At 43.6% G+C, this 23,033-nt stretch overlaps 1 protein-coding gene across 1 annotated transcript in view; it reads right to left on the bottom strand.

The window, feature by feature from the left end:
* Positions 1-4,297: 4,297 nt before the first annotated feature.
* LOC138266913 (borealin-2-like) overlaps positions 4,298-23,033 on the bottom strand; it is a 93,753-nt gene continuing 75,017 nt past the window's right edge. The window contains exon 10 of the mRNA XM_069215658.1: positions 4,298-4,552. Coding sequence (XP_069071759.1) covers positions 4,502-4,552 — 51 coding nt within the window. The 3' untranslated portion in view covers positions 4,298-4,501. The remainder of the gene's footprint in view (positions 4,553-23,033) is intronic.

Genomic DNA, 23,033 nt, shown 5'->3' with positions numbered 1-23,033 from the left:
TCAGTTGGATTGTCTGTTGCTACATACTAATCCACGGAGGAAGAGTTAGCATATGTACTGTAAAAACTAGAAATCTGGTTGAGAACTGGTGCATTGCTTCCTTCTGCAACTATAAAGGCCCTCATTACTAACAACCAATCCCTGATCGAGTGGGTCACTGCAACAGCATGAGCCAGACTTCAAGGAAGACAAGCATGGCTTTTATCTTGATTAGAGCCGGAAGAAGCCAGGCGCTTCATAGACAGACAAAGATCGGCAATTTGGGAAGGCGTGCAAGATATTTTCAAAAAGGTTCATAACTTTCTGACCAAAGCCCCCAGCAAGCTGATTATATAGCTCCTGTGAAGTTGCCACATCAGCTTTGCTCCGATATCCCATATTCCTCAACAAAACCAAAACACACCGACACCCTACTCAACTAAAACAAGTGTTTGTGCTGACTTATGATAGCCCTAGATGGTTTAGCAAGGAGTATTTTAATTCAGATGACTATTCTGGACTTCGTCATAGGGGTTTAGGACGTCCAAGAAGCCAAGCAAGTTGAGGAGAAAACATGACTGGGTGCCTAGACTTATATCTTATGACAAATCAGACCTGTAAAAGGACACAAAGACAACCCGACTACACCTTTGTAGGAGCAGCCTTTGGACAGCCCTTACAAAGAAGTTTCCCTGAAGAAATATTGGGACATCTTATTCCTCAATTACACTTAGGCTGAAATGTGGTGAGGCATTTACCCACTAGGAAAATACAGAGAATCCAGGTTATAGTATTTACCAGCTGTAGTAAATACCTCAGATTCTGAGATACTCAAGAAAACGAGTAAGAAGTAGTTTCCATACAAACGTTTACAGGTGTCTAAATGTATCCAACGTTTCTCCTGGTAAATTGATGAAGAACTGACCTGCCGCAATTCACCGGGGAAAAACTGCAGGCTGTGCAGAACTTGCTGCATAACTGATAATTCTGGTCTCTGTGCAAACAGGAGCTTGCACAGGGACCAAAATGCAACCACCCACTCATAATCAGAGCCTAAGGGCCAGATGTAGCAAAAAAGCAAATTGCGACTTGCAATTTGCGAGTCCGTGAGACTCACAAATTGCAAGTCGCAATTTGCTATGCAGAAAGGTGTCTCAGACACCTTCTGCAACTCGCAATGGGGTCGCAAAGACCCACCTCATTAAAATTAATGAGGTGGGTCGCAGTTTGCGACCCTATTGCGAGTATGGGCACTCACGGGGATGGTGGCCTGCTGGAGTCAGCAGACCACCATGTCCGTGACTGCTTTTTAATAAAGCAGTTTTTTTTTTCTTCCATCTGCAGCCCGTTTTCCTTAACGGAAAACGAGCTGCACTTGGGAAAAAAAAAACGAAACCTTTAGTTTCGTTTTTTTTCATGGCAGGCAGTGGTCCATTGGACCACTGCCTGCTCCAAGCAAAAAAAAAAAATTCCATTCACAACGGGGAAGGGGTCCCATGGGGACCCCTTCCCGTTTGCGACTGGGTTACCATCCACTTCAAGTGGATGGTAACTGCGATTTCATTTGCGACCGCTTTCGCGGTCGCAAATGAAATTGAATAGAATTGCAAGTCGCAAATGGGAAGGGAACACCCCTTCCTATTTGCAAGTCGGAAATGCATTTTGCAAGTTGGATCCCACTCGCAAAATGCATTTCTGCATAGCAGAGAGGCTTTTGCGCCTCTCAAACGGTGTTTTTCGCCGTTTGCGAGGTGCAAACCCTTTGCTACATCTGGCCCTAAGTCTGTCTTAGCAAATCAGGTCGGCACAAAGCCTAATTTTAATCATTACTTGTGCTGGGTAAGGTTTGCTTTAAGAAAATGAAATATATTACCCACTGCATCACATTAGTTAAATGGGTTTGCCTAAAACAAGAGCACTGTGGATATATGCATTTTTCAAAGGGCATTGTGAACACATGACTACACATGTCCATTCCTTTTCTCCAGACTGATTAGAACACTCCCAATTGTTGTATGGTAAGTTATCTCTATGAAATTGGTTTGCTGTGTTCCCAGGGTTTTCATGTTTTTTTGGACCACAGATATCCATCTTGGCGACAGAAATAATTTGGGCCTACCAATGTGCCATTTTGAACTACACCCAATTTATCTTAAATTTTGTTTAATAGTGCATTTCATATTCACTGCCCGTAGGTGTATATACACATGAATAAAAAAATAAGGTAAGCACTGGATTTTTATCATCCGCATTCCATTCATATAATTAAGTGGTCATTTCTGTTGCCTAAAATTAAACTTTATTAAGTATAAAAGTGAACCTCTTTTTACTTCTAGAACCCTGGCAGCTTGCACCTAATTGTTTCATTTCACAACACACTCCCAGGTCTACAGTAGAGAACTGCCTGGTTCAAAGGAGTACAATCCAGGTGCGTCGTCAACCCCTGTTTTAGCAGCTACAGCGGGGTGGGGTTCTATATGGGACTCTCTTGTCTGCAACTTGGCAGATAAACGCAAATATGTTGGGCTACAAGGAAGAAAGAAAGATGGGTTGATAGAAAAGTTAAAGAAGGATGGACAAGTGATTGCTTGAGAGGGTGAAAGGTTGGATTGGTGAATGGGCAAAAGGATGGATGGGTAACAGGATGGATGAATGAGTATAAAAAGGATGTGACTGAAAGGATGGGTGGGTGGAAGAATGGATAGGTGGGTGACAGGATAGGTGAGTGAAAGGATGGAGGAGTGTATGAAAGGACAGGTAGATGGTTATGTAAAAGGATGAATGGGTAAAAGGATGAGTAGGTGGGATGATGGGTGGATAAATGGATGAGCGGATGGGTGGATGAAAGCATGCCAGATTAATGGAAATCTGACAGGACGGATGAGGGATGGGTGAAAGAATGGCAGTGTAAATTGAAATCTGACAGAATGGATGGAGGGCGGGATGGATGGGCAAAAAGATGGCAGAGTAAAAGGAAACCTAAGAGAAGGGCTGGGTGGGTGGAACAGTGGGCAAAAGGACAGCAGAGTAAATGGAAATTTGAGTTGATGAATGGATGGGTGGGTAGGTGAAAGGATGACTGAACAAATGAAAATCCAAGAGGAAGGATGGCAAAGTAAAAAGGAATCTGAGAGGATGACTGGATAAAGGATCAATTGGTGGAGAAAGGGCTTTATTGATGGATGTGCAGGTCAAATAATAGATGTGTGAGTGGATGGATGTATGGATGATGGATTTGCAGATGGATGGAATGGTGAAAGAAGATTGAATGATGAATGAAAAAATGAATGATGACAGAATATGAAGGTGAAATAGTAGATATCAGCTGGTGGATTTAAGGGTGAAAGGATGAATGGATAGATTCCTGGATGGACAAGACAAGGGAGATCTTATAGGGTGGATCAGGCTCACCTGCTGTAATTGCTTTGTGCTATCACAACTTTGGTTCAAAGTGGGGGTATTTTAATATTCTGGCTACTCCCTTGTTGCAGTCCAATGGATCTGTATGAAGGACATCACCAAACTTTGCCATATCGTTTTCAAAAGGGACCGTCATCCCTGCCGCCTTTTGGTAGAGGAAACTTCTAGTCCCAGCGGATCACTTTACTGCCTTGAGAGGAATGCCTGCGTCCCAGAGGACTAGGGATTCTCTTTGATTTTTTGACGGCAGGAATGGGGTTATTTTGGGTGGAACTTTGAGAGTGCTGGATAAGACAATGGGACGGGGGAAGCTAGGTGCCACTATCTGGCTGGGTGTGGAACAAATGTCCCTTACATAGGTTGGCAATAAAGTACCTTTCTAAAACTGGAAGTGTGACAAATATTAGGGAGACTGTGGTAACATTAGTTTGATTACTTAAGGATTGCTGCCAATCCCTAAAGGCAACAGCATTAAAAAAAACACTGCATGAACATGTGCACAGAGAGCTACCAGAAAAATGGTTTACAAAAAGACAGGAAACTTACATGAGTAGCAAAGAAAATAGAATTTATCCTTAAATGTGGAAGGAGGAATATTTGGCGATTTGTCCGAACCACAACATTGTGGATCAAGATGCAGTCACTCAGTCTCAGACTGAAGTCTTCAGCAGTGCCATTTCATCAATGCACAAATCTTACTTCATCTTCCTGAGACTCCACCATTCACTTCAGCCTTTCACAGAGGAGTAACATTTCTGGCATCACTACTAGGTGAGATTGTAAAGCGACCCAGGTTGCTAACATAGAATTCAAATGTTCCACCGCAGAGTGCTCCATTCCACAGTCAGTCTAAATGTTTTATAAAAAAGGGTATTTCACACATATTTAGAATAATAACTCTTTATTAAATTATGTACCAGTGGCTGTCATCTCCCAAACAGGGCTGTCAAGTCAGTTAAAAACAGCATATAGTGCTATATAAAATGTAAACATATGCTATACCAACTGCTTGTATGTAAACAGTTCAGTTCTGCGGTTTCATTGAATTCCCAAATGAAACTAAAGTTCAAATTAGAAAAATCTTTAAGTGCTGGAAGGTGTGTCAATGTTCTGAATTTCCAGATGCCTTCTTACATAACAGGGACAATTGATTCTGGGAAAAAAGAAAAGTGATGTTTAGTTAGGCAATTTGCTTCGCCAGTTGTGGTACACATTTCACTGGACAAGGACTGCCTCTCTCTCAGCATAAATTATTGAAGTCAATCACACTGTCAGTAGCTTTGACCACTAGAACCTTTAGGTTAATTGCAGAACTAGAAATTTTAGATGTCTGAGCCATACAGTCCCCACAATAAGACAATCGGTCCCTAATCTATGTATTTGTCAGCTCATTTCATACTCATTTATGGTCTAATTCTACAATATCATTGCTAAGAGTTCAGACACCAAAAACTCAATGTTTTAGTGACCATTCGAATTCACAGCAGCAGCTCAGGAAATACAACTGAAATAGATCACACAAGTGATTCACTTTTGCAAACTGTTAGACTTTTCATCCTTGGTGTGGTCTCCCTGAACTTTTTGCCTGTTTTTTGGTTGTTGATGTATGCTGGGCTCTGATTTTTCTGTTTTCGTTTCTCTGGGCACTTTAACACTGCTAACCAGAGATAAAGTGCAAGTGCTCCTTTACAAAATGTGAATTTAATTGGCTTATCCAGGATTGGCATATTTGATTTATTAGTAAGTCCCTTGTACAGTGCACTAAAGGTGCCTAGGGCCTGTAAATCAAATGCTACTAGTGGGCCTGCAGCACTGGTTGTGCCACCCACATTAGTAGCTCTGTAATCATGTTTCAGAACTGCCACTGCAGTGTCTGTGTGTGCAGTTTTAACTGTAAATTCGACTTGGCAAGTGTACCCACTTGCCAGGCCTAAACCTTCCCTTTTCTTACATGTCAGACACCCCTGAGGTAGGCCCTAGGTAGCCCCAAGGGCAGGGTGCAGTGTAAGGTTAAGGTAGGACATATAGTAATGTGTTCTATATGTCTTGACAGTGACATTTTGCTAAATTCGTTTTTCAATGTTGAAAGGCATGTCCCTCTCATAGGTTAACATGGGGGCTACCTTTAAATCTGATTAAAGTGTAGATTCCCTTTGGGAGCAAATTGACATGTGGAGTTTGGGGTCTCTGAGCTCACAATTTAAAAATACATATTTTAGTAAAGTTGATTTTAAGATTGTGTGTTTGAAAATGCCACTTTTAGAAAGTGAGCATTTTCTTGCTTATACCATTTCTGTGACTCTGCCTGTTGTGGATTCCCTGTCTGGGTAAGTTTGACAGTTGGGCTGGTTGCACCTCACACTAGACAGTGATACAAAAGGATCTGGGGTGTAGTCTACATTTTCTGATGAGCCATCTGTGCTAGGAAGGAGGGGAGGAGTGGTCATTTACACCTGAAAGGCTGTGCCTGTCCCCAGACAATGCAGTCTCCAACCCCCTGGCGAGTGTCTGGGGCCTGGGCAAGGCAGGATTTCACATTCAAGAGAGACTTTGAAGTAGGCCTACTTCAAAGCAAAGGAGAAATTAGGTATAAGAAGGGCACCCAAAACCACAGACTTTAGAACACTTCTGGAACCAAGAGGAACCTCTGCCTGGAGAAGAGCTGAGGAAGAAGAGCTTCCCTGCCTGTGACTGTGCTTTGTGGAGCTATCCTGCAGATGCTGCTTCTGCCAGAGTAAGAGGGCAAAGAGTGGACTTTATGTACCTTCCCTCTTGATAAGAGCTCTCCAAGGGCTTGATTTAGAGCTTGCCTCCTGCTGTTTGAAGTCTCAGGGACAGCAAAGACTTCTCTTTGCCAGCACCTGAAGTCTCTGGAGAGACTCCTACACTGCCCTGTGGTGCCCATCCAGTTCCTGGGACCCTGAAAAGGAGAAGCTGGCAGCCTAAAAGGAGGAAATCCATGCACAGAGCGCCGTGCGGGGAAAAGATCAACACAACTCCGATCTGCAGCTGAAGAAAGGACATGCCGCTGGCTCCGCGGCTGAAAATCGACACTTGACGGAAACGCGACCAAAGAATCGATGCACGGAGCAGGAGAAACTACGCGCAGCATCGCTGACGGAGGTTGGGAGATCGCAACCCGCGCTGCGTGGTTTTCAGATCATCGTGCGGCTGGATTTCCGACGCAAACACCGCTGGGCGTGTAAAAACAACGCAAGGCCTGCCCGGACCCGAGAGTGCTGAACGGATCAACGCATCACTCACCTGTGGAGAGGAAGAAAGACGCGCCTCGACCAGACGAAAGGTCGAGCTCATGAGTGGAATTGACGCAAGCCCTTTTTGACGCACACTCCCCCGTGCTGGGTTATTTTTTACGCACCCAAGGTACATTTTCCTGCTAACAGTGTTAGTGTGTGTTTAAAACTACATGAAGACTCTTTCTGCTTTTTAATCAATAACTTCACTTGTGTATTTTTGTCGTTTTGGTCTTGTTTTGTTTAGATAAATATTTTCTATTTTTCTAAACCTGTGTTGTGTCATCTTGTAGTGTTTTCATTAAGTTACTGTGTGTTGGTACAAATACGTTACACCTAGTACTCCGAAGTTAAGCGTACTGCTTTGCCAAGCACTTGCTAGGTAGATTTGTGGTCAGTCTTACCACGGTCTCTGGCAGTGCAGAAAAGTGAATTTAGTCATACTTCAGCTGGTTGTTGGCTTACATGCATTAAGGCAGCAAGGGTAGCCCATGCAAGTCCAATGTACCTAAGCAGACCTTCACACATTGCTCTAGCACTGACGAGACCTGAAGAATGGAGCTTAAACATCCACAGACACATAGGATCGCTACAAGTCTAGTCATGATCGTGCTCTTCCATGTGTTGCAGGTCAGCTCAAGTTAGATCAGAGAACTTTGGAAGTAACCCACTGCAAATCAGTTCAGCTGCATTGTCCAATGCAGTAAAGTCTACATTTGGAGATGGTTCGACCTGGCATCTTCGGCGTGACTGTCCCCTAACTTTTTGTCTGCAGCTCTCCTGTTGTAGGCTACAGGACTCTGTGTACTTTACCACTGCTAAGGTGCTTGTGCTCTAGCCCCAAAACGTGTTAGATTGGCTTACAATTAAATTAAATGTGCCAGTTGCGTGTAAGTTCCTAGCAAAGGGGTGCTACATGTACCGGGCCTGTAAATTAAATGCTACTAGTGGGCCTGCAGTAATGATTGTGCCACACATTTAGTGGCCTTTTTAACATCAATCAATCAATCAATAGTTTATTCGGTCTAAGTCTAGACCATTTAAAAATTTAGAAATAGTCGTACATACAAAAAGATAAAAATCATAAACCATTGCATAAAAAGAAGCATTGACAATTAGTACACTGCTTATCAGAAAGGTTCATAGTGCTACATAAAAAAGTTTCATAAATAATTAAAACGACTTTTAAAATGATATCTAAATCTTACCCTATTGCAAGGTGCTAAATGCTTAAATAATGCAAATCAGTTTGTTACTAGAAGAGCGTATAAAATTATTCTGAAACAAATTTATACATAAATTAAATCATAAAAACTTCATGCAATAGCTCCTGTTTATAAAAGTTAGAAGTCAGGAGTCAGACGATGTAAAAGGGTACCCTAAATTGGCCAGTTCTCTTAAGTAGATTGGTCAGATAAATTGCATCTTGCCATTTATAAAATAGTTTATAATATATGCTAAGGAACTATAAGTCACTTTGATTGGGGTAGCCCACTGGGCAACATACATTTAAAATCCCAGACTGTATCTCTGTGTAACTATCAGTGTGATCTATTGAGGATATCAATCTGTTGTAACAGGGCACTAGTCCGCTAACTTCTGGACCGTTCTTCAACCGGTGGATTAAGATCTATGATAATCCTGTTACGGATTATCCATGCTGCTGCCAAGTATTTGGAAACAGAGCTCACTATCAGCATGGAAGTGTTATATTTACATATTCTATATACACTAGTTCGGTTTTGTGTTAGCAGTGTTTTGCACAGAGGAATGATCCACTTTCCTCGTGGGCTTTTGTACAAAGGACAGAAAAATAGGACATGCTCAGAAGTTTCCTTGCATAGATGACAATTTATACATTTGTCAGACAAAGGACTATTGGACGACCAGCGAGCCGTGAAGCTGTTGACCTATATGTTCCGTATCTGAACTGCAGTAGTAAAGAACGAGCATGGGCTGGTATAGGGAGATCGAGGAAGCTTTCAGGCGAAGGTTCGTGCTTAACCAGCAGAAACTCTGCTGTCAGCCGACCTAAACCATTTGAGCCGAGAGATTCCTCATAGATTTTTCCCCAATATCGGTCTTTAATCAGCAGCCTAGCGTTAGCAGGAATCGTCTCAGGCTTCTCCCAATAATGGGAAAAACCCAAATTGACCCAAGCTGCTTTCATCTCCCTTAACCAACTAACTTTTTCCCATCCATAGCAAGGTGGCAATAAATCTTTGACTGCTGTCCTAAAAGATTCGAGTTCTTCCGTTTTCCGTAATCTAACCCAGTACAGAAGTGGCCTTAAGTATGCTGTATCTTTAATACTGTTTAAGCCCAGGTCTAGTCTTAGGGGGAGCATCGGCGTGCCCTTCCCTAGTCTGGATATGTGTCTAAGGAAGTTATTTTCTTTGGATTGAAGGGTGTCCAGTTGTCTATGTGATCCCCAAAGTTCCACTCCATAAAGGGCAGCGGGACGGATTTGAACTTTGTAAATTTCAGAAATGAGAGTCAGGGGGGGGCTTGCTGCAGTGCTAGCCTTCCGTCCTATCACTCCACATCTTTGGCTGATGGTAAGTGCCCCTTTCCTTATAGCTGCATCCCAGCTGCCCTTATCAGATAATCTAATACCCAGGTAATCGTATTCCGCTACCCTCTCCAGGTGAGCTGAATCCATCTTTATATTTGCTCTAAGCTTCTTGTTCGGGGCGCTGTATATCATGAGTTTGGTTTTCTTAACATTGATAACTAACCCGTAATCTCTGCAGAATGCGCAGAACTGGTTAACTAGATTCTGGATTCCCATAGATGTTTTGGCCAGCAGGATAGTGTCATCTGCATAAAGTAAACATGGCACTTTGATCCCGGCCAACTTTGGGGAGTCATTAGTGCAGTTTGCTAAATACTTAATACAATTATTTATGTATAAAAGAAAAAGGGTGGGGGCCAAGACACAGCCCTGTCTGACTCCTCTCTCAATAGCCACTGGATCAGTTAAGTTACCATCCTTACCACTCCTAATTTGTGCGTAGGTATTCTCGTGTAATCGGACGATAAGTTTCAAGAGACCATGTGGAATACCCATATTGGCCAGTGTCAGCCATAACTGGTTTCTGGGGACCAGATCAAACGCGGCTCTAAGATCAATAAAGACTACAAAAAGGTTGCCCCCTCCTACTTCCACAGTCTTCCATTTGATTGTTAAAAATCTTAACACCTGATCTATAGTACGGACTGCTGGCCTAAACCCTGCTTGTAGGTCGGAAATAACATTGGATTCCAAAATCCATTCTTCTAAACGAGACAAAATTTGCTTTGCAAAAAGTTTTTGGAAGTTATCAAGCAAAGAGATTGGGCGGTAGTTAGCAGGGTTAGAGGGGCTGCCTTTCTTAAAGATGGGGACTATCTCCGCTCCCATCCAGGAGCTTGGGATAGGCGCTCCTGCAGCTACTGTGTTGGAAATCAGGTTCAGATATGGGGCCCATATATCTGGGCTTGTCTTGTACAAATCGCCTGGAATTTTATCAAGGCCAGGGGCCTTTCCCCATTTCAGTGAAGCAATGGCAGCCTTGGTTTCTGCCAGGGTAAATTCAATTTTAGGGGTCTCAAAGATCATAATATGATTCAATTCCCTGGGAGTAACACCAGCGATCCCAGAATATAATCGGGAAAAGTGATCTGTCCACTCTACGGGAAGTATTGAGGCACCAGGCGAACAGTTAAGTTCTTCACTGGCGTCAGCCACCAGTTTCCAGAATTTCGAGATGTCATTTATTTTAGCAGACTCCAGGAGGGAAACCCATCTGGATTCATCCCATCTCCTACGGGCTCTGCTTAGTTCCCGTTTGTAGTCTTTCCTGGCTTTCCTTATATGGTCTGGCTGACCCCCTTTTAAAGCTCTCAATAGTTTGTGCTGTGCTTCCCTGCATACAGCATTGAACCACCTTGCGTTGCACTTCTTTTTAACTTTTTTGGCAGACTCTTTAGTAAAAAGATATTTTAGAGAATTAAATAATTGTGTGCGGGCTGCTATAAGCCCACCACTATCTTCTAAAAGCTGAGGTATGCGTTCCATATGATCAGCCAACTGTCTGTACACAGATGCCAATGTGGCTGAGTCGGTACTCAAGGATTCCCATTTAACATTTTGTCTGTTATTGGTCAATGCGAGCTGTTGCTTATGGGTCTTGAGGCAGGAGGCTTCAAGTAGGGGTAATATGGTCCTAAGAGATTAAATCAATGGCTCATGATCGCTTTCCTCATGTTCTACAACGTTCATGTCAACCATATAACCCCACAGCCGGAGATCCAGCAAAATATAATCTATCTGGCTCTTCTGTGTTCCACGTCTAAAATGTAGGGTGAAGATCAGGGTCTGAGCGAGAACGACCGTTGCAGGCCCGCAGGCCATGCGCAAGTGTAATATCCACTACCTGATGTGTTAGTCTGTTCATTTTTGGTCTTTTGCTTGACACCAGTTGGGGAATACCCCAGTAGGAGTCCTCATCTTTGTATAGTTCCTGAGCCAGCAGGTAGGGTTCAAAAGTGACGTTAAAATCTCCTGCGATAAGAATAAAGTGGGAAGGTGATTTGCAAGAGAGGAGGCTATCCAAAATAGTCAATGTGTCCGACTCATATTTGCTGCCCAAGCTCCTATTATAAATGTTAATTATTAGAAGTGGTTTCTCACTAAGGGATGGTATTGATAAACCCATCAAATCGGGACAACCCAAGTCAATTGTTTCAATCCGACATTTAAGGGAACAACTGAGCCATATAAGCAACCCACCTGATGGTCTCCCTGAGGTCACCTTAGTTGCTGGGACCCAGTAACTTTTGTAACCAATTCTGTATTTGGGCTCCAGAGCCCACGTTTCTTGAAAAATACATATTTTATGTTCATCTATGAATTTGCCCCACTCAGGATTACTCATTTTGTTCTCCAGCCCTGCAATATTCCAGCTGAGAACGGTGTCTAGACCATCTATTTTGTCTTGAAGAACTTCAGCTACAAAGTTCTCTCTTGCAAATGAAATGTCGTGAGGAGGTTTTATACCCTTTTCGATCATGTCTATACCAGCCTCATTGGGGTTTCCCACTACAGTCTCGCCCAAAATATTACTTGCCCTGTCTGAATCGGGGCGTGGCGTAAGCAGTTTGAATGTCTGAAATGGTGGTGTATACTCATGGTTACTGAGGCCTATTAGGTCCAAGGCTAAATTGGTCTCTTTCACCTTGCCCTCCTTACTTGCTTCCCCCGATACAGATTTCCAAACTCTGGTCACAGAAGGAAAGCCAGATACTGGTTTCCATCTTAGAATTGTCTAGCTGGGCAGGTGCGGAGGATGGTGTGGACTCTTTGGTGTCTGTAATAGGGGTCTGGTCGGCCTCAGAATTGCCTAACCCTACTTCACATGTTTCTATATTTCCAGCTATAGGGTACTTCTTGTCCCGGTTTTTCGAACCTTGAGGCTGGAGTGGGCTATATTCAGTGCTAGTTTTCAGTCAATCAATTTCAGAAAGCGAGAGGGGGCTACATCTCAACTGGGGGTCAGGCTGCATCTGCAAACTAGTGGGACCTCTGAGTGGCATTATCGCCCCCCTAGTAGCTGGTACAGCATTGTGAGGGTAGAAAGCCTGGAGCCTACATAGATACATTTCTCCCCCTAAAGGGTTAGATTGGCACACATTCAGGGAGAGCTGTTGGACAAGGGAAGGTGCATTGAAGTTGATAACAATGCAATCTCCCGTGCCGGGATTCTTAAGTGGGCCCACCCAACCCACCCTCCTCACCATTAGTATTGAGGGTACCATATGAAATGAAAATCTAACGTATCTGTGTAGCCAGTGAATGACCTTATTTTTCAATTCTGTAAATGATTCGGAAACGTTGGATTTGAGCTTAGGAACACTCGTGATAACAAGTACATAAGGGCAAGCTTCCGGTGGTAGGTGTAAAGTTCTCATATTAGGTCCTTGATCACTATGCATCCGAACTGCTGGAGGGTGGATCTGATCAGGGATATCTTTGTGGAGTCTTGTGCCCATAATATTAGAAGAAACAATTTCGTCGGTCCCCCTTGAAAAGAGGGGAGCAGTCTTAAAGCACTTAGTTTTAGGGGCATTGACCAGTCGGATATTTGGAGCCTTCACTGGTTGATGTAAAGAATCAAGACAGATTGTTCAAGGGTTATGAACCGTGCTCAGTGGTAGGGGAAGGCTACTGGCACTGTGAACTGGGGGACTCGGGGGAAGATTTAGGTGGGAATACAGTGAATCTGGAGAGGAAGAAATGGTCATCTGGTTGGATTTGATGAGACCTTCAAGTTTCTCCTCAATGGCTAATAGGCGGGTTGTTATAGGATATAATATTTTAGAGAGCTCGTCTTTTATGAGATCTATTATAAAGGTTGTATCTAAACTGCCATTGTTAGTAGCTTGGGCAGGTATACAGTCCTTGGTCCGAGTAGGTACGGCATGATTGGGGGAGTTCAAAACACGGGCCCGTTTGTTCTTTAAGTTTGCCTCCCCACGTTTTCTTTTGCCCTTTGAGCTGTACTCTGGGGTGAGTGCAGGCCTACCTGGAAGTGGCTGTGTAGATTCTGGGGGCTGTATAGGATTTTCCAGGGGCTCTGCAGCAGAGGTTTGGGTGGTTGGAGGTAAAATTGCCAAGGCAGGCTGAGAAGCGGGTGGGTGCAGAGGTTGTTGACAAGTTTTCGGTGGAGCCTCTATCAATGGGGGGGCAGTTAGACGGCGCTCCACCAGTTCAATTTCTTTTTCGAGTGCCCCTACTGCTTTTTGAAGGAAACCGTCAAGAGTCTTGTTGTTGCCGGCCTTTTTCAGAAGCATCCCCCCCTTCAGTCTACCCATCTTGCTTTGATAAGATGCTTAAGTCCAGCCCCAGAGTTTGGCAATCTTTTCCTGTAGGTGCTTTTCCTCCCTGTTCCCACCCTGGTTTCGCACCACTGAGGCTTTGTTAAAAAGGCTAATACAGCAGGAGGGCCTAAAGTACTGCTCACCTATGTTGGTAAGGTGTTCGGGTGGCTGAAGTATATTCGTCCGATAGTCACCGACCTCAGAAGTCAAGATGAAAATGGTGTGGCCCAGCCCGGCCTCCTCCGGTCGCTGACGGGTGCAGGACGGGCCCGCCCTTGGCCCGGGCACCACCCGCGCGCATCCCGCGAGGCGGGAGCGCGGCCGCAGATTTAAAGGGCTCCTGCCCTGAAGAGAGTTTGCCGCCTCCTTCCCCCCTCCTGGAGAAAGCGCGTCCCGCGAGGCGGGAGCGCTGCCGCAGATTTAAAGGGCTCCTGCCCTGAAGAGAGTTTGCCGCCTCCTTCCCCCTCCTGGAGAAAGCGCGTCCCCTTTTAAACATGTCTCAGCCCTTCCATTGCAGCCTGTACATGCAGTTTTAAACTGACATTTTTGACCTGGCAAAATAAACCCTTTGCCAGGCCCAAACCATTTTTATTTATACATATAAATCACCCTTAGGGTAGGCCCTGAACAGCCTAGAGGGCAGGGGGCAGTGTATTTAAAAAGTAGGGCATGTACTTTTAAGCTTTACATGTCCTGGTAGTGAAAAAAACTCTCCCAGCGGTTTTTCACTACTGTAATGCCTACCTCTCCTATAGGATAACATTGGGTTACCTTATTATATTTAATAAGCTGTATCTTCCAACTGAGAGCAGGTGGACAGGTCCAGTTTGATATCTAACCCAACTAACTAAAAGCCCTCTTTAATAGTAAAGTCAGATTTCTAATAACAATTCTGAAAATGCCACTTTTAGAAAGTTGGCATTTTTTGTCCTATCCATTTGGTACCTGCAGCCTGATTGAATCACGACTAGGTGTAGCTGGCAGCTGGTCTTTGTGCATTGCTCCCAGACAGTGAGGCAAAGGGAAAATAGGTGTTAGAAGGATGGGCCACTGAGTTAACAAGTAGTAAGAGCTGTCATCTACCACATTTGCCCATCACAAAGGCTCTGCCTGACCACTCTCACAAAGGGTTTCTCACTAGCCTTTTGTGACAAGCTGAGTCCAGGACAAAGAGGAAGGGAATGTCCGACACCTCAGAGTGGAAACCTCTAGAAGCATTGTCTACTTCAAAGTGGGCACCAGGTATAAATGTTGAACCTCAGGCCCTAACCTTTCAGTACATTTCTGGACCTGTGGAATCTGCCAGGAAGGAGGACTTTTATGATGCTGAAAGGAATGCCACTCTGCTGGCTGCTGCCCTCCTGCTTAGGTGAGAAGGAATGGAGAATCACCACTAACCCTAGGACCCAAGAGTGAATCCAGGGGATAGTTGTCTGGCCTCCTGATCAGAAGCCTCAGGGACATAACAGGCTTCCAACAATCATGAACCCTGCACCTGGACTCTGCCCTCTGTGAATTCTATCCTGTCAAGTGGTGGCACCCCAGTCCTGGACCCTTGGAAGTGAACCTGGTGGTGCTGTGCCAGCCATCTGTGGATCAAGAAGAACCTATGCATCTCCTCTGATGTGCGGCACAACCCCATGCAGAACTACATATCGTGGACTTTCCCAGCACAAGGACTTTGCATCACCCTCGTAGCCCTCTCGGAACCTGCACAACACAATGCATCCTTGACACAGATTCTCATATTGTGAGGCTCTCGTCGACGACAGCCTCAAGGGCAATGCATTGCAAGCCCAAAATGTTCCTATGGAATCCTTGATGCAGGACTTCATATTGCATGGTCCCTCATCAGCGGCCTCCTTGGCAACGCAGGACCATGCATTGCAGCTCCTCGGAACAAGAGGCTGTACAATGCCTCTCAGACCCAGATCTCGCATCGTCTGTGCAGTTTCAACACAAGACTCTGCAGCTCTCTGCAACTGGGATTTGGGAGTACCCTTGTTTACCGGGCCTAACTGGGTCCAGTAGCCAGCCCATGCTCCATCGTGGTTGGTCAGAACTTGTGACTTAGTCCCAGTCTAGGGCAACCAGATGTCCACAGTTAATGCTTTTTGCTTCTTGGTGCCATTTCACTTAAATCTTTAAACTTGCCTATTTCTGGCATTTTAAGGCCCCAAGAGGAACCCCAAAGGGGCAAATAAAAAACTCCAATGATATTAATAGCTGCCGACTTCTGACCATATACATTTTACTTGGAATAATTTGGGGACACTGGGCACACAAAGGCATAAACACCATAGGAAATTTTGAAAAGGGGGATAAAGCCTATTTCTTGCTCCAGTTTACACATGAAATTCACTGTTCCCGATGTAGAACTCTATCACTTTCTGAAATTGAAAACCATGCTTAGGAAACTGGCTCAGCCTCACACCCCTGATCTTCGGAGTTTGCTCAGTAACTTTAGAGAGATTGATCACTTAGCATCACATATCTACAAAATGTTTGAACCCACTAAAAACTACTTATCCAAGGGTCTAAAAAAGAAATGGTCCATGTATATGAAGCCGACTCATACTAACTCCTTTGAGGATGCAACATGGAAAAAGATCCGGCAATCCCCATTTTTGGCCAAAATCACCTCAGCTTTTGCAAATACGGTTTATGGTCTATTCTCAAAATTTACTAGACTTCTGCCAAACTCTAAAAACTGGGCTTATCTACGACGCCTGCTGGAAATGCATGGAGGCAGTGGGCTCTTTGGAACACATGTTTTATTCCTGAAACTGGTCTAACCTTTTGAACCAGAATAGTCATTGATTCAAGATATTTTCAAAATAAATAGGCTAGACCTCCTGACAATTGTTTTGAGAATCTCTGCAAATCCAAATTAATTGTCACCATGAGCGCAAAACTCATTACTTCTAGCGTTACGTACTAAAGTGGATTTTGATGAAGTGGAAATCAACATCCATTATCTCATTTAAAAAAAAAAAAAAAAAGGTGGTCCATGCTCTGTGCAACTAGAAGTGCGGATAACAATGTATACGGAGTTTGCAATTCAAGACATCTATGGGAATCCTTTGACAAATGCTCACAGAAATACAAACACCCTCTGTAAGATTGTGATTGCAGCTCCATGTTAAGTGCCATGCCACCATCCTCATTAGATAAATTAGGGGACCTTATAGGATTCCTCCTAACATAGGATCCTGGCAGACTTGCTCTTCAGAATACAACTCACTTTCCCCCTTTCCTTTCTTCTCGATTTGTTTTGGTTTGTTTTTCTTTATCTTCTTTCTTTTCTTATCTCAGTGTGCACTTCTGTTTGGACATCATGTTTTTAGTCTTTGGTGGAATATTTTTGCCTTGCTCGAGATATAGGATGTATTGTACTGTTCCTTGAAAACTCAAGTATGTGCCTCTCAGTAATGTGCTCTATATTTGTATAGATCAGGTGTTATGTATGACAAGATTATACATTTTTCCATCAAGTATACTCCCAAATGTATGCTCTCCTTCTCAAAGTGTGTTTTTTTTCTATATATATATATATATATATATATGTTGAATCAAAAAAGAAATGTGAAAAGTGTGGATGGCTTAATTATTCTCCTTGTGCACGATGACAGTGAATGGAACATGAAAGAAGAGTCTCAGGACCAGCACTACAATTTGTTTTTATGGAGCTTGTGGTGAATTTACATTACTGTTTCTAAGCGGGTGTTGTAGAAAAAGGTAAATTAAATTCGGTCATTAAGGGTCTGTGAACATAAAATGGGACTAGCAGTCTCAGTCTTGTCTGCTACATTTATATGAGATTCATCACTCATAGATCCTGTTATCTTTCAGAAATACATGGGACAGTAACATGGGCATTACGGACAGTCCCGCAGTGTGGAGGGGCCCCCAGACTCCAGTTCATGGAAGGGAGACCCCTCAGCGTGTCTGTGCTGTAAACATTCGTGTGTCGCTCTAGAGAAGCTGCAGTGAGCAGCATGCTCTGAGCTGACACCATGCCGGTGAGAGAGCGTAGCTTATATAATTTATATTAACATGAAATGTTTATGAATCATTGTGTGATGATGCCGCATAGAAACTATAATAATATTAATTTTACTTAGAAGTGCGTTTGAATAGTGACCACGATGAGTGGCCACCAATGTATACATAGACTAATAATAATGACCAAAGTGTTTATATTATGTTTAAATAAGTTTATACTAACATTTGCGTTATTAAATCTGTATTGAAATCCTCATAGGCCTTAAGTTAGCAATAGCCGAAGCTTAGCTGCTTGGCTCTCAAATTAAATGCATTTTTCTATTTTCCAGTGTGCTGACTCACAAGGGGCCATGACCCTGCTTATTCTTTTTCTTCAACTTGGAAGATGAATGTAACCATGTTAGATCCGTTTCCCACCGCTTCTTCTCGTTTGCAAAATAAATGTTAAAAGTGAATTGAAACAATGTAGATTAATGTAATGTACAAGGTCATTCAAACCGGTGAAAACAATGGAACTGCTGACCAAAATATGTGCAAAGAATTACAGAAGGATGAAATCATACCAGACGTACCACCTCTGAAGACGTCAATTACGAAGACCAATCAAAAACTTGTAAAACAATATGGGGTGAAGAGTAGGATTACCTAATGTATATTTTGATATGCTAAAGATAGTGGGGTATAGCAAACGTCCAATAGAATTTTGGGTGAATGTACAACGAAAAAGGGATAAAAACCCATGTCACAGGGAGTCATTTAGAATTAGGTAGGGAATGCTATTGATTTTATCCAGAAACTCTGTCACTCCGTTTGGTGACTTATTGTTTTACTTAGACCATCCTCGGCCTTAGAATTGTCCATTTTACACTTTACTTCCTTATGAGGAAAGTGCCCCTTTGCCCCGGAGCGGAGTTCTGACTGATGGCGATTTGACTGAAGTCCTGAGGACGAAGACTGAACCTGTGCGCTGACCTAAACTTTGGAGGGTAATTATGACAATGCAATTGTAATTTGGCTGTTTGCTTTTCCTTTCTAGGTACCAACTGCTGGTTTTGACAGAGGCCTTAGCTAGATGTTTTCCAAATTGGTGTTCTAAATTGTTTTCCATGAAGCCCAACACGCGAATGCTAATCAGTGGTTAGGACAGGCATTCATCAAACTGACGCAAATAGACAAACAACCGAGATTATGCTTTGTTCAACTGACTCATTATTGATACTCTGCTAAATTGATCTATGTTCACGCCGTGTTATGTACTGATGTTTGTGATTTTCGCTTAATGAAAGCTTATCAAAGTTGCCATAGTGTGACTATGCTATTATGTTTCTTGGTGTTGAGATTAACGCATTTGCTTTTAGACTGTAACTAATAGGGAATAAAACTCAAAATTCTACTAAACAAGGTGTGGTTATTCATGGCTGAAAGGTCATGGTAGAATCTTGAATTGATTAATGACGGACTAAAGTGAAATGTATTGTTGTGATAAATATTGATGAGATTATTGACATATTGATCAGCTATCTCGGTCCTAAGGTGTCTCTCAACTGGGTCAAAAGATTCATTGGCCTAAAATGAGTCCTGATGTGTAATAAAATATCATAAAGGGACGCGTTAACAGTTCTGGTAGCAGAGCGACGGTTTGGCCCTTTGGGTCCCTAGGACGGAGAATTATTGTTTAAATTGTTTTTCTGAGATAATGCAAATTGGAGGTATGATGTGTTTCTAAATTCACCATGACTTTCCCGGGATCTCGGAGCCTGCCTAAGTGAGTTCGGGATGTTCTCGGCGTCATAGTATGTGTGGTGTAGGATTTGCGCTTGCTCAGCTTATGCATTTTGCAGGTGAATTGTGAAGTTTGTGTGTATTTAGGCCAGGTAATGTTCTTTTAGTAGGAGTGGGCGTACTCCGCAGTATGAGAGTAGGGAAGTCGGCGTACTTCATAGGAGTGTGGCGCTTTGTGCTCAAAATTATCCACGTGGTTGGTTGTTCATGTACGGACCCATCGTGGTTTAAGACTCCGGAGTATATTGATGAAGTGTGGGAGACACTTGGGTTTATGTTGTAATTTGTGCGGTTTAATAGGTCAACCGGGCGTGGTTGACAGGTCGAGTTTGAGTCAAATTGTATGTATGAAACCTTCGATGGAGATTTGGCAAGTTCTAAAGTGCACTAGGACGAACCATTGACAAGTCGAGAGTAGGATTTGCGGGTCGAATTCTGCTTGCGGGTGCGGGAACTAAGAAGGAGAGAGTAGCGGCCGAGGCTTCAAGTGAAATCTCTGTAAAGTTCTGAAGCGAATGTGTTACCATTCCTGTAGTAAACCGGCAAATTTGTGTTGTTGTTGAAGGTGCTCGCGGTAATTTTTGCATTAGTGCAGTGTAAATCCAGTGAGGGGTGGACAAGCCGCAAGACTTTGTCAGCTGCAGTGTGTGAGTGTGACGTCAGTAGTGCCGCACTGAGATAGGTCAGTTGCCGAGAGGGGTTGTGCATGAATTGGCTGCCGTCCGTGAGAGGCAATAGGTTGAGAAAGGTGGGAGAAGAGTGTCCTGGGAACAAAAGTCACTTTCTGATTAAATACAAATAAGAGAAAACGTAAAAATGAATTTTGTCAAGGCTTTAAAGAGTGCTCTGAAAGGAGACGCATACATTATGGCGAGTGAAGGGGAGCCTACACCGCCTGAGGGAACTCCGGCTTATATAGTTATGGAGGAAAAAGGTGTTGCGCCTTGTTTATGGATGAAACAGTGGCGCAAATTGACAAAAAAGGAGGGATGTTTGGCATTCCCAGAACATGGGACGTTCAATACGAGAGTTCTAGAAAATTTAAGGTGGATGTTAAGTGTACAAAAACCACCTCTGAGGCCAGCTCAGTATGAGGCTTTAGCGATTTGGGATTTAATGGCCCTTAAACAGAGACAAAAGAAATTTCAAAGAAGATTAAAATGGCAGATAAGACTTATGCGGAAGGTAGATGGGATAATGAAAGCAAAATGTGGAGACTGGGAATAGTTGATGGATTAAAATTATTCCCAGCTATTAAACATGGAGATGAGACGCAGGGAAAGAAAGCCACCTGTAAAACAGACAAAGACTCTAGTAAGCCTAAAGAAACTAAGAGACCTTGGGAAGAAGATGATTCAGATGATGAAGAATTTATGGATCGGATATTACATGATCACCCGCCACCTTATGCGGTAAGCGATAATGTCCCGAGCACTAGTACGGATCCTGGGAACCAGACGCAGGAGAAGGGAGTTACTGATACAGCACAGACTAGTGATGCAGCTTTGATACAGAATGGTGTCAGTGTACCCACTGCGCCAGACATGCAGATACAGTTGCAACCTCCACCGCAGATACAGAGAATCTATCCAGACGTCCCGGTACTAGAGACTACTACAAATCCGACAGTGCCGCCAGACCCGATATATACAAAATCGAGGTTAGTGCAGATTGAGTCAACTCCGCAATTGCTGCCCCAGCCGCAGCCACAACTGATACTGGGATATAACCCAGCAGCTGGACCTCCATTAATGCCTGCCCCGGCTTCACTGGATCAGACCTTTGGAGTAGCTGCTCCACGAGGTTTGGGACCAGGTCAGACACCAGCTGCAATATCATTGCCAATTACTGTTGGTCCACCGGTGCCATTGTATGCACAAGGTAAGCCTGGTGTATGTGATCAGGGAGTAATAGCCCAAGATGTGCTAAGAGGGGGGTCCATAGGAACCCCTCAGTTAATGGCCCCAGGAGAACGAGCGGTTGAAAAACCAAGGTCTTTGATAGACCTTAGCCCAGTTGAAGCACCGTTGAAAGCAATGAGACAGGCAGGGCTAGGGGTGTTAACCCCACAAACAATAAGTACGAATGCTTCACAGTCGCCGATGATGCATGCAGGGAACATTTCACTGCAAGGTTTTACGGTACAACAGTTGAATGAGTGGTTAGACCGGTCACAAGCTTTCTTTTCAATACGTCTTCATGAAGACAGACAGTTTTTATTCAGTTTCAAATTCCTGGACAAAGTGTACAGTTGGTGCAGAATTCCTCAAGGGTTTTCTGAATCACCGTCCATCTTCAATCAGATATTGAAAAAGGACTTAGAATCCCTAGTACTGCCTTTCAATTCAACTCTAGTACAGTACATTAACAAATTGCTGATTGCGTCCAGGACAAAAGATGACTGTAAATATGATACAATTGCCTTACTGAATCATTTGGGAAAGAACGGACAAAGTGTCGCCAAAGAAGCTGCAGTACTGTCAGAAAGAGGTGAAACACTTAGGACACTTGATTGAGAAAGGGTCCAGGAGAATATCGAAGGAAAGGGAGACTGCTATTTTGCAAATGAACCCTCCGACAACCAAGAGAGATGTCAGGATGTTTTTGGGAATGGTGGGCTACTGTCGCCAGTGGATACCCAACTTCTCGATTATCTCAAAACCATTGATAAAGCTGACAGGCAAAGAGATTAAGGATGAGCCGTATACCATAGCTTTATCCAAGGAAGAGCTTGAGTCATTCATGGAATTGAGAGAGTGCATGTGCAGAGCACCAGCTTTGGGTATGCCTGATTATACGAAGCCGTTTCTGCTGTTTTGTCATGAACGTGATGCTTGTTCTTTGTCTGTCCTAACAGGTCCATGGAGGTGCAAACCACCCTGTAGCTTATTTTTCAGCTACCTTGGATCCCGTTGCAGCAGCCTTACCGGGTTGTTTGCGAGCAGTTGCAGCAGTTGGTCAAAGCCTCACGCAGTGTGAAGGCATAGTGATGGGACATCCCTTGACAGTAATGGTTCCTCATTCAGTTGAGATTTTGTTGACTCGAACCAAAACCCAGCACATGACAAATTCCCGTCTTACCAGATAGGAGACAATTATATTGGGGTCACCTAATGTTTCATTGAAGCGATGTACTGTATTGAACCCTGCAACTCTATTTCCTGTTGAGAATACCGAGATTAATAACGAAGAGGAGGTGGAACATGATTGTCTTGAGGTAACAGAACTATGTACCAAGCCCCGACCTGATATTCAAGATACGCAGTTAAAAGAAAATGATTGCATTATGTTTGTTGATGGATCCTGTTTGAGAGACTCAGTCGGAATGCTGAGAGCCGGTTACGCTGTATGTACCATAGCTGGTATCATCGAAGCTTCCTGGCTCGAGAGAGTGTATTCCGCACAAGTGGCAGAGCCAATTTTGCGCATTGAACTGTATATCGTTCAAGGATCAGTGGGAATTGTTACCGCAAACTGAAAATGACACATGCCTGAACCTTGCATGAAGGGTGGTCGATACACTAGATGAGCTAAAGACACTACAGGGTCGTGCTAGCAAAGAGGAAAAACGCTCCTGGCAGAGAATGCAATGTGTACAAAGGGCTGATGACTTGTGGGTCTCAGAAGAGGGGAAATTAGTTTTGCCAAACAGTCTTCTGTCACAATTTGCGAGGCTCTATCATGGACAGGCTCATCTTGGGAGAGATGCAAAGATCAGGTCATTCAAAATCG

This window comes from Pleurodeles waltl, chromosome 12, assembly GCF_031143425.1.
Source record: "Pleurodeles waltl isolate 20211129_DDA chromosome 12, aPleWal1.hap1.20221129, whole genome shotgun sequence".
NCBI classification, from domain to species: domain Eukaryota; kingdom Metazoa; phylum Chordata; class Amphibia; order Caudata; family Salamandridae; genus Pleurodeles; species Pleurodeles waltl.
The sequence above is the reverse complement of the archived record's forward strand: the minus strand, read 5'-3'. Positions and strand labels throughout refer to the sequence as shown.